Source organism: Falco peregrinus, chromosome 5, assembly GCF_023634155.1.
Source record: "Falco peregrinus isolate bFalPer1 chromosome 5, bFalPer1.pri, whole genome shotgun sequence".
Classification (NCBI taxonomy): Eukaryota; Metazoa; Chordata; class Aves; order Falconiformes; family Falconidae; genus Falco; species Falco peregrinus.
In genome coordinates, this window is record NC_073725.1 from 53,225,850 (window position 1) to 53,244,854 (window position 19,005).

At 39.5% G+C, this 19,005-nt stretch overlaps 1 protein-coding gene across 4 annotated transcripts in view; it reads left to right on the plus strand.

The window, feature by feature from the left end:
* The window catches only part of DIP2C (disco interacting protein 2 homolog C), a 325,075-nt gene that overhangs the window by 226,975 nt on the left and 79,095 nt on the right, over positions 1–19,005 (plus strand). For all 4 annotated transcript variants that reach the window (XM_055805709.1, XM_055805710.1, XM_055805712.1 and 1 more), the window contains 7 exons: positions 3,019–3,129; positions 13,546–13,669; positions 14,296–14,405; positions 15,747–15,849; positions 16,205–16,269; positions 18,105–18,198; positions 18,316–18,435. In XM_055805709.1, the coding sequence (XP_055661684.1) occupies positions 3,019–3,129; positions 13,546–13,669; positions 14,296–14,405; positions 15,747–15,849; positions 16,205–16,269; positions 18,105–18,198; positions 18,316–18,435 (727 nt within the window). The remainder of the gene's footprint in view (positions 1–3,018; positions 3,130–13,545; positions 13,670–14,295; positions 14,406–15,746; positions 15,850–16,204; positions 16,270–18,104; positions 18,199–18,315; positions 18,436–19,005) is intronic.

The window sequence follows — 19,005 nt, forward strand, 5'->3', positions numbered from 1 at the left end:
CCACAAGTGAGAAACATGCCCGTTTGCATTACACATTTTTTAGGGCTTCAAAAGTGAAAGCATGCAATAAAGCTTCCCAGAAGAAAATAGAAAAAAAAAATTAAAAAGTGAAACCTGACAGTCCTTCCTACTTTTCTTTTTCAAATAAATCATAAAGAATTTAACTAAAGGATCTCGAGATCCTTTATCTAAGTTGTTTCCTACAATGGCTTTCAGCCAGGCGTGAGATCTGAAGAATCTTTTTTACTTGACTTACATGTCTGTCTCTAAGCAACAGCAGAAGAAACAAGTTGTTCAAGTGTACACATCAAAACAATCCACCCAGAAGGCTCCGAAAGGAATGAAGTTCACATATGGGCAGTGTGCGTCTCTCCATATCTGTTGTGTGCTAACTGCCCAGCTTCGTATTCATTTACTACAGCAGTCCTTGGCATCTTCTAACATTAAGAAAGGATTTGTGGATGATTCAGGCTGAAAGCTGGAAGTTTAGCTAGTGCAGGACACATAAAGAGCAAATTGCAGCTCTTCTAAAATAAGTCCACCTAGATTACAGTGAAAAAAATGTTTATAGCTGAGTGCTGAAAGCATATGCTTTGTGTTGTAAAAACATCCCCGTGTAACAGAAACATGATCATTTGAAGCAGCTTCGTGCTGAAGATGAGGTGTTACTGTACTTCTGATGTTCTAGGCTCTTATTCTGGCTGTTATGCCCCTGTTGTAATAACGTAAAAGCTTTCTGACCTCTTTGAAGATGGCTTTTTATTCTAAGTAATGTAATCTGTGTGACAACAGTTAAAGGTAGTTTTTTAAATACTAGATGAAATGCAGGCATATATTTCTGGTGTTTTCTAAATGCAAGTGTAATTGTTTCCATATGTTGATATTATATAGAATTCAGAAAGACCTTTTTCCCTTTAAAAGCATTTTCTATCAATACAGTCTCTATTTTTCATGACTACCGTTACATCACCTCTTTGGTTCTTTATCTGAGCCAAAAAATAAATGAATGTGCCTGCATTTCATTCCCTGTTTCTGGTATTATTATAGTACATGACGAACTGCATTTGTCTTCTATAGTAACTTCAGAAATTTAACCTTGTGTCACCCCAGACAGCTGACTGGAAATCAAGCTTGCCCTCTGAAATATCTACTAGATAACCAGATCCTCATCTGGTAGTAGGCACTGTATGGTTTGATTTCCTTCAGCTTTATCCCTTTTTGCTTTTACAAACATTATTTATTTATTTGGTATAGGTCTGTTAGTGATTAATGTTTTTTTGGAGGAGAAGTTAATGCCTCATTCCCACTGGACTTCAGTCAGATTTTTTCACCTCCATCAGCTGCTTTGCAAAGATTCCCAGCCAAACCTTCGCTGCCTTTATGTAAGCAGAGACCAACACAAAACCCAACAATCCTCAGAGTACTGGGATCTTTCAACATCTTTCAGATGTTTGCTGGGCTTAGCAAACTCTACCATCTAGTCAGTGCACCCAGCAAAATCCCTTTCTTTCTCTTCCCCCTGAGGCTCTTTATGGTATGTGCATATAGATGGATACAGTAAGCTCCACTCAGCCATCTCCAGCAGTTGGATTATTTCATGTGCAAGCGAACAGATAAAGTAGCAATGTACTTTCTCTGAAGTTTCTCTAAACAGTTATGAAGTTACAGTCTTCAGCCTAAAACCAGATATTTTGGACCCAGATGAACAAGGTTGGTTAGATTTCTTGTAGTTTGAAGAAATAAATGGAAGGCAACTATCTTTGAAGCCATGTGAAAACTCTGGAAACATTTATAATTTCTAATAACTAAACCTTGGTGCATATATAAAAACATGTTGATTTTAATTTGAGAAAGTGAAACACAGAAGCCCTTGGGTGTCAAAACAGTCAAAACTCAAGAGTTATTGAATAGTTTCAGCAAATTTTAAGGTGCTGTAATAGTACACTGGGATGCTGTATGCAAGCCCAATGGAATCAAGTCTGAAATCACTCACCACGCCTTTTGCATGCCACTTCATTTGACTGTGCAGGGTAGTTACCAGCTGCATTACAGCTGTTTAAGACATGAACTGAAAACGTCCATCTGATGGAACCAAAACAAAAATATAGACAGGATCTGGCCACTGAGGTCATTCACCAGTGAGAGCAGTAGCATTCTCTGTCTTTGCAAGGAGGGTCATGGCCCAACTCGCTGGATCTTCAGCGAGACCGAGCGCTCTCTCTTCTCCTTCCCCTTTGCCCCTGCAGGATCTAAGACATTCTCTGCAGTGCCCACAAAAGTAAGCTGCACAGTTCAGCACACCAGGTGAAGAAGAGCACCTAAGAAGCATACAGATGATTTTCCGTGGTCTTTTCTTTGGCATTCTTCTATCTAAGTAATTCTGTAGCCCTAGCCTTGAAGCTGTGAGGTTCAAAAAATCGAAGCCTAGGTTGGCATGCTGTATGCCAGCTCTGGATGTGATGTTTGCTTCTCTAGATATCAGGTATTTGTGTTCACACAGTACACAGAAACTTCTACACTTGGACAACAGTCCAGTCCTAAAATGAAACTGTTATATGAGGCAAAGCATAGCGAGGCAAAACATAATATGTTAAAAACTTGCATAGTGGCATAGTAAGTCTCGGTAATCTGAATTGGTCACAGATCCACTTAGTTTTTGGTAACTTCAAGCAAATTATTAAATTGGAACGCAGAATTATATTAATTCCATTTACTTGGTTAGTTAACATCTGTAAAGCAATCAGTAAATTGAGAGCCAGATGAAAGGTATTGTCAGTGTAGGAAACAATTCAGTGTGAAAATATTTTAATTATATCCTGAGTAGAAATGTTCACAAAAGGAATACCTATCAGAATAAATGCCGTCTGATTCCTCATTTGTCTTTCATTAGGTATTTGAATAGTTTATCATAGAAGTGTTTTGGTAATCATCTCTCTCCAAAAGGAAGCATGGAAACTCCAATTATCATTAGTTGAAAGCTGGGATAAAACACGTTGAACATATGTCTCTCTGTTTCAGGTAACACTCGTATTTCCTAACAATGATCCTGCTGCTTTCATGGTAGCATTTTATGGCTGCTTGCTTGCAGAAGTTGTCCCTGTCCCTATTGAAGTGCCACTTACAAGAAAGGTAAGGGACTGAATTTCTTCTCTGTACTGCATTTTAAAACTTACATCAGAACAAATCACAACTGACCATAGCTTTCTGAGTACATTTTTGTGGTTAACTAGCTCTGTGTCTGAGGATACAAAGACAGTGCTGTGTGGTGAGTTATATATAGATCCTTCTTTTCTGTGATGGAAATCTGAGGATGCGCTTGCAGTTTCAGTAAATGCAGGTCTGTCTGGAAAAGGAAAGGAAAATTTTCCAAGAGAACAGATCTACCAGTCCTAGATGGATTATCTTTGTAGCCTCTCAAAACATTCTAGTGTTGCCACTGACAAAGAATCATTTGCAACAACTGCTGATTTTCCACCTGTCCCTGCAACGCAAGCTATGTTACAATGCCACTAGCGCTGTGTATGCTACTTCAAAGCAGTTATGAAAATGCCTTCTACTGTGTCTGTATGTGCATATGTATCCTGAAGCTTCTGTCACCATGGTCATCTCTGTCACGGGTGGCACTTGAACAAATAAAGCTTGGGAATTTTTGCCGCAGAGCATACATTCATAGAGGTTACTGGCCATTGCTAATCACAAGCTTTTCATGTCCAGCATTGCATCAGAGATTCAGCAGCATCCTAGGGGAGTGTTAGCAGACAGGTACAGCAGTTCCAGCCAGAAAGAATGCCTGGAGGCAATGAGAGGAGGGGGTTTGGTGGTGTAGGCGAGCCACAGCTGGGAAGCTTACACTGATGTTGCTGAATTTGCATTTTCTTCTGAGGATGTATGCCTCGAAGACTGTAAATGCAACAAAATGTATTTATTCATTACAAGTTCTTTTTGTCATATCCCCTTAATTTCACCATGGCTGGCTGCAATGCCTGTAGTAAGGTTCTCCCAAATATCTGCTTATATAATGCCTTTTTTATTAGCTGGCACTAATAACACCTTACTTTAATTATTTGGTCAGGAATTGTCCACACAAAGTGTGTTCTTTAATCCTTAGAAGCTTTTTTTGTTAAACTAAATTCTTTTGGATAGTGTTGACTGAAGCTATGAAGTGTTCCCAAGGAAGGGGCTGGGGAAATTTATTGCTTTGCTCACAGTTTCAATTTTTCAGTTGCCAAGGGCTTTTCTTTGAAATGCTCTGGTGTCACAGCACCCTGGAGCAGAAGCTCAGATCTTTGTTTCATGAACAGGTAGCCTGCCTTTCAAATGAAAAATCATGAAAACAAGTTTCTAAGCCCACATAAAGACTGCAGTTTGCACATCTCACGTAACAATTTAACAGCTAAAAATATCTGGAGATTCCTTCCTAACTGAACATGTTGGAACCTTCCTCACCTCTGACAGGCTGAGTTAATCTCATCGTTTCTGCATTGTGTTCACACATGCCCTGGCCAACATCTGTGGTGAGCCCTTGCCATGATGAAACCAGAAGCTGACAGGGAGAGAAGTGGTGGTAGCTGGAGGAAGGGATTGTTTGGTGAACTGGGGAAGGAGTGGAGAGAATGGGGGAAAGCGAGTGGATTAGAGAAGAAAAGGCCATGATCCAGCTGAGCAGATGTGAGGTAGCTGAGTAGAAGGAAGGACACTGGGAACCAAGGGAAAGAGGAGACAGGAGGTGCCCCAGCTTAACTGGCTGAGACTGGAGGAGAGGTGCAGGCAAGCTAGAAAGGCCATGCAAGGAGAGAAAATGGGACCTCAACTAGTCTACCTGCTTTGAGGAATAGGGTTATGCTATTTTATTTGTAAAATGATGAGAGCTCTGGGAGGTGGACATGAGTATAGAATGAGGATAATTATTTTAGTAGAAATACAGCACTTTTGCATCAGGCTATCGCCATGCATTCATATGAGTGCAGTACCTTAAGACAGTTTGAGGCAATTGCATAACATGGTGCATTATTTTAATATAAAACAGATTTTAAATGCATCAGCAAAAAATGGTGAGCAGACTATGTACACTTTAAGATCATACAGAGTGCTCACATGGGTAGGTCTGTGTTCAATCTATGAAAAAAAAGAAGCAACACGGCTCTGAGGGATAAAAAATCTAATATGTCTTTCCCTGTTACTATTTTTCAAGGTTTAATGACATTTTAAAGTACATGGATGAGTGTAAATTTGATTTATTTTGGAACATCTGATACCACATCCATCCAGCAAACTATAAAATCCAGCTGTTCAAGTAAACACTCTATGTCAAATTAATAACTTACCCTAATTTGGTTGAAACTCCTGGGTGGGCGTTGGTTTTTTTTAAAATATGTGTGTATATATGGATATATAAATACACACTTACACATACATATGTATATATTTATATAAAGGAATATCTATAGACTTAGACTGATTAACTATTGCCAAGATCATTCTGTAATGTTTAAATATCAAATTAATAAAACAATAACAGAAATGTCAGTGGTATAATTAAAAAAGCAACATGATCTATAAATAAAACTATGCAATCTCACAGCATATACTATTGCAAATATTTTTGCATTTGTTTATATGGAATGGGATCTGGAGTGGAAACAATGAGATGAAAATTGTGTTCTGACTAGTCCCAGAAGGAATACCTCTGTTTGGTCAAATGGCAGCGAATTGCTTCTGGCATCCGTGGGAAGATGTCATTTGTGACATCACACAATGGCCTAGACTGTTCTTTTATGCTTTCCCATTATTTGTGCTCTTTTCTACATGCTTCGGTATGTCCTGGCACTGGACATTTTTTGGTTTGCTTTTTGGAAGACAGAGGTGTGAACTAACAAATAGACCATCAATTATATTATAGGCTAATACAGACTTACAGAATAATAAGCTGGTACAGGATGAGCTATTTTAGGGAGTTATATTATGAACACATTTTTAATATTAAAACTTTGCATTAGCAGCTTTAATACTGTTCTGCATTTTCATAAAGAAGAGTTTTTCATGGCTCTGTGCAGATTTTGTGTGCCATCTTAAAACTGAGCAGTAACCTTTGCAGCCAGATAACCTTTTGGCTTATATACTGCTATGCAGACATCTCTATTGATGTGGAAGTAAAGGCTTTTGCTTTACCAGCCCATAGATTTTGGGTGCATTCCCTTTTCTTCATAGCATGACTGTTACTTTTTTTAAGGTTCTGGCGGGGTTTTTTTCTGGTTCATTATTAGATGAGGATCCATCTCTCCTAACTCTTACCTTCTATATCCCACCTTTGTGTTGACAGAATACTTAGAATTAATTGTACTTCCCCCAAGGACTTCAGGAGACCTGTCTGATGTAGCATCTAGGATGGATTGCCTGAATACCCAGCAACCACGCAGCCTTCTCCAGTTTAGTTTTATTCCTAGAATGTCTCCTAATGTTCAGCAAGGTCCTGGGAGCTGGCATTCACATCAGCATGGTTTTGGCTCTTTAGACTTTGGAAATCAGATTTAAAATTAAAAACTGAAATCCCAGGCTTTTTCTGAAGTACATCAGAACTACCTTTTAATTCTCGAAGCAGCAGTCAGGGGTTCCATGGTCATTGTGGCAATAGAACAAACAGCATGTTTTAATTTCTTCCTCTTTCCTTGCATTAATAGCACTGAAATGCCTATATCATGAACACTCCACACGATTTTTATAACTAATCCTCATCCCTTGGATTATGGACTAAATTCCTTCAGAATAGTGTCTTTCTCTCCAAATATTTTGTTTCCCAAACATTAGCAAATACTATGTTCTATACAACTTCTCTTCCTTTGGAGCTGCCACTTTTGTTAACCTTGTCTAAAGTTGGAGTATTACAAATCGTTTCATTGTTTGTGTGATGTGATGGGAATTTCAAACTGTATATCATAGAATGTGCCATCAAAATAGATAATAAGGGATTTTCAACATGTCAAGTTCTAGCTCAAATAGTGATTTGTTATTTCTCTTACAAAAAAGATTGAAAAATACAGGGTTTTTTTATTTTATTTCTTTAGATTTTGGGGGGGTTAATGTTTTACTCCATTTGATGGGCGCCATGGAAATTATTATTATTCTGCTCTGATACAGTCAGGGGAGCTAATCAGTTTTAATCTTAAAATAACATTTTTGTCCGCGAAGCATTATCATAGTTATGCATAATCACATGCTGTGAACATGAACAAAGCAATCCCACATAGATCTTTTTGGCCTCCTTATCATAGGCAGTGAGGATTTGTATCAGAGTATGACATGAAAGTATGTAAAAATCTATTTCTCAATCAAAACACTGTATTTCCTAGCCTGTAGCCTGTTAGATTTAATGCTATGTGTGCTTCCAGCAGGCATTTCTGTGCTATTCCATACGCTGGCTCTGACAGTGTGATTGGAGGAATGTGCCTGTGTATTGTAATAGGAAATCTGGAGATACCCGCTCCAGGACACTTGGGGTATTTTAAAGGATACTTCATACAGGGTAAAAAGTACAGCTTTTGCAGAAGCTCTTTTTATGAAATCCTGAGAAGTTAGGTTATTAAAGCTTTAACAGTAGCCAGAGAGATGTATCTCATTAAAGACAGTGAAATTGTCCCAGCCTTGCCTTCCATTTGAAGGCAGAATTGTATTCCAAATGAAATACACCTTGATGCCTTTCCTAGTGTTTCAGGACCTGAGATAACATGAGCTTTGTTTTCTCTCAGCTTTAGTCATTGTTGGGCTGTAGTGTGCCAGAAACACAGGAGCTCTGCATCCTTTTGGACATCTTTTGGCAATGCATCTCTTTCTCCACTGGATTTAAATTATGTGTAAAATGTTATGAATTTTCTTTTTGGTGACATAGTCTTAAGTCCATCCAAAGAATACAAGTTCCCTCAGCCCCACATGAGCCGCTGTTGCACACTGCTGGACCTCTGTAAGCCTGGTGCCCATCCTTCCCTCTTCATGCACTTCAGCAGCTGGGCACTGAGCAAAGGTCTTTGCTCAGTTGGCCACAGTATATCTCAGGTCCTTTAAAGTGTATGTTTTCTTTTTATGTTTTCAAGTTTAGAAAATGATAGTTTCCTAGACAGCATGTCACATTTCGTGCAGTGTCCCCTACCAAAAGTAACCATTGTCTTGCTTTCATTAAAACTTTTGGACATTAAGACTGCTCGTAGTTGCAGATTTTACGTGCAAATTGCAGCCAGATATCAAAGCTCTGTGTGAGAACAGAGCTCAACATCTTAAAGCTGGTTATGAAGATTGCAGCTGCTTTACCTTTTAATTTTTATTAAGATCTTTGATATTTGTGTTTTCAAAATAGAGGGTTTCCTTGATGCCTTTTCACTTTCAGTTCAGAACTGGTAATGCTTGGCCTTTACATTGGATGGTTGCCCTGTTTGTTCTTTACCAGCAATTTTTTCTTAGAGTAAGGGCAGGTGGAGCTCAAATAAGCATCATAACAGAAAACAAGATTAGTTCAGTCTGCAATGCTTTGCCACATAATTCTCCTTTTGAAAGCAGTCTAGGTTTTGCAGGTGGACAGGAGTAACCTTTATCAGGCCAACCTTTGCACAGGCTGTCTCTTCCTTCCTTCCATATTAGATAAGGACATGCACTCTCACTCACAGAGAAAGAAACATAATTGTTTTCCTTTCACACGGATACTCTCACAAAGCATTATAGAAATGACATTAACAGCATGCTGAAATGCAACCCCACGTGGGATTTTTTTTGTCCTGACAATGAATTATCACTCTCTGCAGCGGGAAGAAGACAATTTGCCTCTAGGTACTGGTGAAAACCTTTAGGGAACCTTTAATAAAAGTCTTTAGAGAACCTTGAATGGCTACCTACAGCAGAGAGGATTTCCGACTGGCTTCATCCAAAAGATTGATCTCTCTAGGTGTGTGCAGACATAGTCTAAAGCTATGCAGACCTCATTTTTCGTACCTCAGCAAGTGCTGTGCCTTCAAGAAATGTAAAATGATAGTTCCAAAGTCAGCAATTGGTCTCAAACCTCATGCTATAGTACCTCATCTCTATCTTTTGCCTTCCACGTGCATTACGTGTCATTTCAAACTGTGACTTGTGGAGAATTTGACAATGAGCATTGCCGGCAAGCCTGTCCCCATCTGCACTTGGGACTGCACTGGTTGTTTCACCTGGTCTCCACTGTCTCCCAGAGGTTTTTTCTACCTCACCAAAATGTAGCAAAATAAAGTCTTCGTGGCAAGTAGAGGGTTGCCGGAGTAGCAGATTAACATAAATTACCAAAATGGCAGGTAACACTGCTGACAAAACAGTGTCCCCTGAAAATCTATTCCATTTACAGGCAGGATACTGATTTTATTTAAGTGGGGAGGATTATTATTTTATTTTTCAGCAGTAGATATCTTGGGGTTTTTTTTTTCTACTTACAAAGCAGTTTTCAGCATTGCAGACATTAATTTTACATTACTCAAAAGGGATGCCGATAGCTTGTCTCTGAGATCCGAAATAATCAATGCCTTTAAAGTCAGTATTCTTTTTCCTGGCCCACATGGAGGCTTTGACTGCTTCATGCAAGTGACTGCACTTTCAACTCAAACTTCATTTTTCAAACTAGAAGTTTTACCCAAGGCCCTCACTGCTGCGAGGCTGTCATGCTGAGGTATGAGGAACAGCGAAATGCTGTTGAATGTGTATGTGATGTTGTGGTGTGTCTGTGGGATGTATAAGGTGCTCAGCTTGAGATGGTTTCAGATCTTCCTTCCACCTTCTGCTTGTCCATCCACCACTTTGGTAGTTAGAAACAATTGCTTCTGAGGGGCAGCAGGTATCACAGGGGCACCTGCATGGGGCATGGGGTATTGACCCCTTTTTCATGTCTCTGTTCTCTGCAGTACTTTTTGCTTCTAGTCAGGATAAAGCCACCAGAAGCAGGCAAAAGGAGGTGATAACTGTTTAGGAAGTGCAAGACTGGGACTGAAAGTGGGGATGATGGACATAGCTTAGCAGACTGCCAGAAAGCTTCATTGTGTTCATACTGTAAGATCCTCAGCTGGAGCTCCTGTGGCCATTGATGACAGTGTCTATATCGCAGTACTTGTATTTCAGTGTCTTGATTCGCTTTTTTCTTGCAAGGCAGGATTTAGTGTGGACACAAAGGCATGGTGCAGGATCTGAAAGTCTGTAAAACACACTGGATATTGCCCATGCATGATGAAATTCTTCCAGCCTCCTGTGGTAGTATTGCATCGTGTAATTGTTCAGCTATGTTGTCCTTTCAAATAAAGAATTAACTCTACAGGAAAGAATGAGGTGAAGATTTTAATGCTATTTGAGATGGGGTTGTCCTGATGTGAAACAGTCTTTTTTTAGAAAATGACATGCAAATAGATTGTATTAAGTAATCTCTACATGATTCCCTCTGCTTGTGTGTGAACTACTACAAATGAGTGAATAATACTTACATGGACATGCTCTAAACTGGCTGATATGGCACTAAATGGAAGCATAGTTATTTTTTCTTGTGTTATCTAAAAACTCAAACTGTTAATACAAGTTTCCTTTTCCTGTTATTTTGTTTTGCTATGAGAAGAGCTTGACAGATCATTTCTTAACTCATGCATCCTCCAGGGCTGTGATACACTGATGCTCTAAGTTCCACACTTTCTACTGGTTTATGTATGTTAGATTTCTTAATGGAATTTATTAGGTTAGTTTCTGCTTACAAAGTCCTGCATTAAATGGATTTTGTTTGCTTGAGAATTTACATTTTCTTGGTACAGTGGTGAAACAGTTTGCTGGCAGTCTTCTCTAGGTCATACAGTTACAACAGCATTTTAATTTTAATTTAAAATTGAGGGTGATGCGGTTGCTGCATTCATTTATGAAATTTGTATGCAAATCTTTTTAAATTGGTAGTTAGAAATCCATACATATACATACATTGGCAACCAATGTTTAGATTGAATTTAGTGGCAAATTGTGGGTAATGTAGTATGGATCTGGTATTTTACAAAAGTGGTGGTCTGCTTTTATGATAGAGTAGCAGGTCTCAGAGCCTATGTCTTGTCCAAGGAGTGATGTTCTCCATGGAGCACTCCAGTTCTCACCTTCCTCCCATTCCTGCTGGGGGACTTCCAAGGAGAACCATCTGTCCTGCACTGTTCAGGCACCCCCATTTCTTTCCACTGAGCAGGCTCCAAGAGCGGAGATGCCAGACCTCATCCTAATGTGGAACCAGGATCTGATCTGACTAACTACTTGTCCCAGGGGTTTGACAACATAGATATGGACCAGTTAACACTTAACTGGTTAAGAGTCAGTGAGTACAGTAATGTTTGATAAAGCCCTTTATGCCCTGGGAGCTTCCATGGTGCAGGTACAGTGAAGTTGGCCACACACTCCCCAAAATGTTGTTCATGGATACACCAATATTATTCTCATTTGTTCAAAGGGTATTCTCCTTGTCTGTTTTTTTAATTGGAAAAAAATTATGCTCAAGCTTAACTTTAAAAATCCTTCCTGGGAAAGTACCTTGTAAATTCTTCCTGTTTTTATATGTATTCTGGCTATGGTAAGGAAAACCAAATGCAGTGATTCTGGATGGAAGGAGTTACATAGCGTAGTTTTGACAGATCAGTTTATTGTCCCACATTGTTTGGTCAGCTAAGTTCTAAAATTGGTGTAATGTACATATTTTGAGGTGGTATGGAAAACAAGTAAACTTTTGGTTTCCCTCTGATCTCATTGCTTCCCCATTTTAGATGGCTTTGTTTGACTACATAAAAATTGCACCAAAAATTAGTCAGGCTTTGGGGCTTTCTTTCTGTCATACAGTTTTGCTTTGAATAAATCAATAGATTAAGGCAACTGTTCTATATTTCTGGTTGCTTCCATGGTTAAGTGTGCTTTATGGTTGATTTGAGAGACCTTTTAATTTGATTTTTAAAGACTGTGAAGGCTATTTTCTGTAGAATCATTCTGTGAAGAATGGGTTAATACTTTTATGTGCATTTGCATTTAGGGCTTTGCTCTTTCAAAGAGCCTAGTGAATAGATGTAAAGTTCATGAAAGAATCATGACAAGGCACTATACATAAAGCAGACATAATGCTGTAGAAGCACAGCATCTCTTAAAGAACAGCTATGGCCTGGACTTGAAAATCATTACATGACTTTTTAGCCTCACTGCCTATATCCCCCTGATGAAAGTAAAATGTCATGTGCTTTCTCTAATGGGCACTTCACTATCTGTAGTGCTCCTGAAATGTGTCTGTAACTACTCAATGAAATGGTTATTGACAAATCAGGTTAGATCAGCATAAATAGTCATACTGTCACCACTGTGTGCCCATCATAACATCTTAAGGGTTGAAAGCTTTTTCTGGGTGGAAGCATCTATAACCCATATTTTTTCCTAGAATTGTCACAGAATAACAGAATGGTTGAGGTTGGTGGATACCTCTCAAGGTTGCCTGGTCCAGTGCCCATGCTCAAACAGGGCTGTATAGAGCAGGCTGTCGAGGACTGTGTCCAGGTGGCTTTTGAGTATCTCCAAGGATGGAGACTCCACAACCTCTCTGGGCAACCTGTGCCAGTCACCCTCACAGTAAAAAAGTGTTTCCTGATGTTCAGAGGGAACCTCCTCTGTTTGGTTTGTGCCCACTGCCTCTGGTCCTGTCACCAGGTCACCAAGCCTGGCTCGGTCTTCTTTATACTCTCCCTTCAGATGTTTGTACACATTGAAGAGCTCCCCCCTAAGCCTCCTGTCCTTGAGGCTGAGCAGTCCCAGCTCTCTCAGTCTTTCATTATAGGAGAGATGCTTCAGTCCCTTAATTATCATAGTGGTCTTTAGCTTATCACTACATGGGCCAGTAGCTCCATGTCTTGTACTTGGAAGCCCAGAACTGGACCCAGCACATGAGATGTGCCTCACTAGTGCTGAGTAGAGGGACAGGATCACCTCCCTCAACCCGCTGGCAATACTTTGGCTAACACAGCCCAGAATGCCATTTGCCTTTGTTGCACAAGGGCACACTGCTGGCTCACATTCAACTTGGTGCCCACCAGGACCCCCAGGGCCTTTAGTACAAAGCTCCTTTCAGCCAGGCAGCCCCTGGCCGGTGCTGGTGCAGGGGGTTGTGCCCCCCCAGGTGCAGGACTATCCATTTGCCTTTGCTGAACTTTGTGAGATTCCTGTCGGCCCATTTCTCCAGGGGTCCCTCTGGGTGGCACAAGATGGTGGCCTATCAGCCATTCCTGCCAGCCACTTCTTGGCGTTCCTGAAGATACATGAGAGCAGGCGCCATCCAATGTCTTCAGTTCTCTTCATGATTTATGTTGTTACAAACAAGAGGATATCTAGGTTGTGGAATTCCTTTGTCGATGTACGAATGAGTTTTGCTAATGAGCTAAGTTGCTTAAAGGAGAGAGACTGTTTTCCTCTCAAGATAACGTTCCAAAGGACAATAATGTTTTCAGCCTGTGATCGCCTCTAATCAATTCTGTGCATTGCTTTTATTTTGTCATCCCTTAGGATGCAGGAAGTCAACAAATAGGCTTTTTGCTTGGAAGCTGCGGAGTTACTGTGGCCTTGACTAGCGATGCATGCCATAAAGGACTGCCTAAAAGCCCCACAGGGGAGATCCCACAGTTTAAAGGTAAGATAACCCTTGCTTATCGCGGATATCACAGCTTATTTACTACAGTAACAGCCATTGCACTTATTTAGTTGTGGTGGGCAAGGACCAGGCCTGTGGTGAAGCCCTGGCCGGGGGAGCAGGCAGGCCGCTGGGACGCGGTTGCCCTTGCTGTGTGTCACTGGCTGGCAGAGATGGCTGCTCCCGCCTCATGGCTGCCGAGCAGAACTGGCGCTCCCGCTCTGGTTCTCCGCTGGCTTTGCTGCGCTGCCGGTGTCATCTGTGGCCACAAGCAAAATGAGACCAGCAGGCTTAGGACCACAGTAGATGAGAAGAGTTTGTACATTTCAGTCCTATAGCTAAGTGGTAGGGGCAGTAACCTCTGACAGAGTGGTAAAAAATTGGGTCAAATAACAGCTTAAACTGCCCAGCCGTTTCTTCAGGGATTGCCTAAGAAGGCCACGATACCTGTGTTAAGAAAGTAGTTCTGGAAAATCTTCTTTCCCATGTTACACTGAGGTTTAAAAGAAACAATGTTTAGGTAATGGTGACACAGGCATTTGGGAAAAAACCTCTGTCAGAGAAGGGGTTTGTCTTGTCTTACATGGCAGAAACTCGACCAAAGCTGATTTTTCTTTGTACCTCAGGCTGGCCAAAGCTGCTGTGGTTTGTCACAGAGTCTAAACACCTCTCCAAACCGCCTCGCGACTGGTTCCCACACATCAAGGATGCAAACAATGACACAGCTTACATTGAGGTGAGTTAATAAAGATGCATCATTGCATACGGCACTTCTGTATTAGGTAAGCATCATTATTCATTCACTAGTCACAGAAGCAAAGAACATCCTGGTTTAGCCTGTTAATAAGTAATACTTTCTAATAAATTATACTGGATTTTGATTTCAGAAAAGTTAATGAAATATTCAAGTATATTTTGGAGTTTTTTAACATAGATGGTTTTATGTCATCTATGTGGCTGCCACAGTTTTATATGAAATTTGCCTTGACCAACCTCAATCTCATCCACACTGTAGGCTTGCCCACTAGCCTTGAGATGGATAGGCAGCAAGTTTCACAGTGAAGCTTCAGTTCTCTTATCACAACCTTCAGACCCTTTGAAAGAGAAGGAACTTCTTGTTCAAATGCTTGCCTGTCACTTACTGCTTTGTGAGTCACACTCCCCCCAAAAGACCAGCATCAGGAAGCGGAAATTAGCAATGCTGTTAAGTTTAATTTTTCTCTTTCATTTTTTTCCATTCTTTTTTTCCATTTCTGCACTGACTCAAATGCCTTGAATTCAGTGATTGTATTGAATTTAAATGATTATGCGAAGGGAATAAGTTCAAGTGAATGGAGCAAAGGTTTTTCCTATCTGTGTGCAGTCAGAACACTGGGCTAGAGAAGCAGAGATGCCTCCATTCTCAATCTTGCTGATTATCTTCATCATGGAAAAGATAAATGTTTAAATTACTTTAATTGCCACTGATAGTTTTCAGACTCTTGCATAAAGTTGCAGAAATTACTGCATTCATCAGCAATGATCTCCCGTCTCTTTTTTATGCTGCTTTCTCATGACTCTTTCATATTCTTCTGATCAAAGAACTGGTGTCTTTCAGACTGTGTACATATAGATTATTATAACAGCGCCCAGCAAGGATTCTGCGGTCAGCTCTTATCCCATGCCTTATAAGACACAGAAGGCAGAAGCAGCTCAGGTTTATGAGTTGGCCTATAAAATATAATGTGAACACTGAGCAGACCAAAGTAGGCTTTTCTCTGCTAAATCTAACCAGTCCTTTAGTTATTAACATGATCAGAATTGATAGAATTATTTTTCCATAATGCTGTGTTCAAACAGCAGACGGATTTCTGTTATCAAGCCTGGGAAGCCTCAGTCAAAAAGAGCCTATATGAAAAAAGTGTCTTTTAACAAAAAAAAAAAAGCCTCCCAAACTCCTCAATACTGCTGCCCCCTTAAAATAGTCATTAGATGTGTCCATCATTCACCTACTTGGGAAAAGCTTCAAATGCAGCTATTAAATAATGGAAATAGGGCAACTATTGCACATTGACTTTCCATGCTTATTTCTTCTTAGTACAAAACATGTAAAGATGGAAGTGTGCTTGGGGTGACCGTGACAAGGATTGCACTGCTGACGCACTGCCAAGCTCTGACCCAGGCATGTGGATACACAGAAGGTATGGAAGTACACTTCCCTTGCTTTATCGTTAAGATCAAGAATGAATTGTAATTTGTTTCTCATCAGGCTTCTGTCTTATGTTTTACATAGATCTGTGTCAAAGGCTTCTAGATTTAACAACCTGTTGTTTTTTTTTTATTGGTTTTGGAAAATATGTATACGTTTAGAATATCTTTGTGAGAGGTACAAATAACGTCCTAGCCAATAGAAATCCTGCAATGGGGACTTACTACGAAAGTTAAGCTTTGAGGTCATCAGTCATGTTATACTGAAGCTTTCTTCCTTTGAGCGGGTTTGCCTTGGATCAGTGCCATGTTCTAAAAAATAAACTCATCTTTGTTTTTGTTGGACAGCTGAAACAATTGTGAATGTATTAGATTTCAAGAAGGATGTTGGTTTGTGGCATGGGATTCTTACAGTAAGTATGTTTTTTTTTTATTTTGTGTGAGTATTTGAAAATAAACTAACCTAATATGCTTATTACTGTCAGAAACTGGAATGTCCTATAGTTTCTTCTAGTACAAATTTTTCTGCTTTGAAAGCAAAAAATATGTGACTTAAACTCATGATCTTCTGCTGGTGTGCTTACCCATAATGAGCATGGTAAAGATGCCACTGTGGTTTAATGCATCATGTCAAGTACTCTGGCCCCATTCTTACCAAGTTATTCTGATCTTACTGATGCGTGACTTTGAGATCAGTCTTTCTAGTAGGAATGAATTAAATCAGTACTTGCCTCTGTAAGCATATGATCCAATGGCATTGCTATATCGCCACTGACTAGCTCCTCTGTCAAAACTCTCACCAACAGATGATTTTGCTAACATTAAAGCATTTCTGATACTTGAAGTTGCATAAATTGTCTCTTTGCTGTTTGAATGTCTTCCTCAATTGACATGGGAGGCAACTGACTTATTTTTAAGAATTGCTTCTAAAGGTGCTGCTGCAGTCAGTGACTGACAAAATACTTACTGATCATTTTAAGAACAGATATCAAGATTAGAAGGGTTACTGTTGTTTGGGGGTCCCAGGATGTACAGGCCTTACATGCTATGATTCACAGGGATCCCATATACTTTTCCCATGCAGTGCAATACTGTTCTTAATATCAAAGGGCAGTAATAACACTTCTGAAACAGAAACGATCTATTGGGCTTAATGCCTGTAAGTAGCTCGTGTTAAAAAACGATCTTTATCACTGAAGTTGCAAGCAAGTGTCTAATGGAGGTTTTCTGTGCCTTCCTTTGCTATTAATCTTGATATGAACTTCATTTTCTTCATGACTTGCCTGTAAATACTTTTCCTATACCTACACTTGTGCCAGACTGAAAGGAGAACTATCTTTTACATTTCTACCAGTGTTTAGATGACTAATTGACTGGGACACTTAACCTTTCTTAAGCCTAGGTTTTCTGAAACAAATCCTGTATTTAACCTGAGCTGCTATGAGTGGAGATGTGACGCCCTCAGAAGATGTTTCTAAATGGTAACAGAAGCAAAGCAGCAGGTCATTTACAGGCTGTTTGTTCCATAGTCACACTGAGAGATCACTAAAGCAATTGACTGCCTCAAACTAGGAGATCGGTTTTGGATCTGTCATCAGTTTCACACAACTACTTTTTCTAAACTTCCTGCAACTTTTTGAGGCCTTGTTGAAAACACTGGAATTAGGCCACCTGGAGAAGGACTAAAAACTCCTTCATTTATTTTCTGTTAAAATAAGTTGATCTCTGCTTAATTTATGACTCCAATTTCTCTGTCTACTCTCTTTTAAATAATTTGTGCCCTGCTACCTTTAGTACTTTTTCAGTCTTCATAGAGAGGGATTTCTTCAGACAGATATGTTGCTGTTACTTGTCCTTTTGAGTAACGAGTCTTCATATATACTGAAATTTAGCAGGCATATGGATAATATTAGCCTACATAGCAAACGTACAGACATTGATCATCTGGTATTTTTTTCTTCTATTTAAAGTGAATCACCTGGAGTATAAATAGAAAGAAAATCAGTTTCTTTTTTCCCAGTACCACTTCAAAGTTATGATCTGATTAGTCTAAATCCTTAATCCTTAATTAAAGCATTAGAAAATGGGGATCTGCTTCATCTTAATGTAGGTAGCTAGATACAAAAAGATAAATGCCAGCACTGACGATAAAACAGTCATAGAGTGATTTGCATAGATGCCCCTGCCCATAATACAATATAAATAATTACCGTCATTGTTGTATAAAATTTATCTGATTTGATTTCAGAGTGTCATGAACATGATGCATGTTATAAGTATTCCATACTCCTTAATGAAAGTGAATCCACTGTCCTGGATCCAAAAAGTCTGTCAATACAAAGGTAAGGAACAAGAATATACAAAAGCATGCTTGATAGTCAACATTAAAAGTACAAATTGATAATACAGCTGTATAGCTTTTATATGGTGTATTAGAAATCTACCCATTCTTATTGCAGCAAAAGTTGCCTGCGTAAAATCCAGAGACATGCACTGGGCATTAGTGGCGCATCGAGATCAGAGAGACATCAACCTTTCCTCACTGCGTATGCTCATAGTGGCTGATGGTGCAAACCCATGTAAGCTATGCTTCTGTAGTCCAGTAGAGAACGGGAAGTGTTTGCCATCTTGCATTTAAAGTTTCAGTCTTCGGTCATGTTAGCTAAAACATTTAGAAAGTATAGGGTTTGTCTACTGCAAACTATGTGATATTTATGGAAACAGGAATTAGTTTGGGAAGTTTTTAAAACAGATTTTTCATTAGTTGGTCCTGATGCAAACTTGATGTTGCACATAACATAAGCTGCAGTAAATCCAGTTTTGTTTAACGTGACAGTCATGTATAAAGACAGAAGTAAATAACTGTAAGCTATAGAAAGGATCAGATCATTTTTTCTAAGTGATGGTGCTCAGTTGCAGAAGTAACTGAATTTTAGGGGAATACTTACACTACTCTAGAGAACCACATCTGGATCACTTCATGGCAATAAATAGCAAGAACCATTTCTGTGTATTATTTAAGATACCAATGTATAGGTGTTCTGCTTGTTTGTAGTAGTTTGCTTTGAGTTCCTAAATTCAATCTTTGATTTGCCTCATCCTAAAAAAGAAAACCGTAATGGAATTCATATTGTAGATCTAGCAGTGAT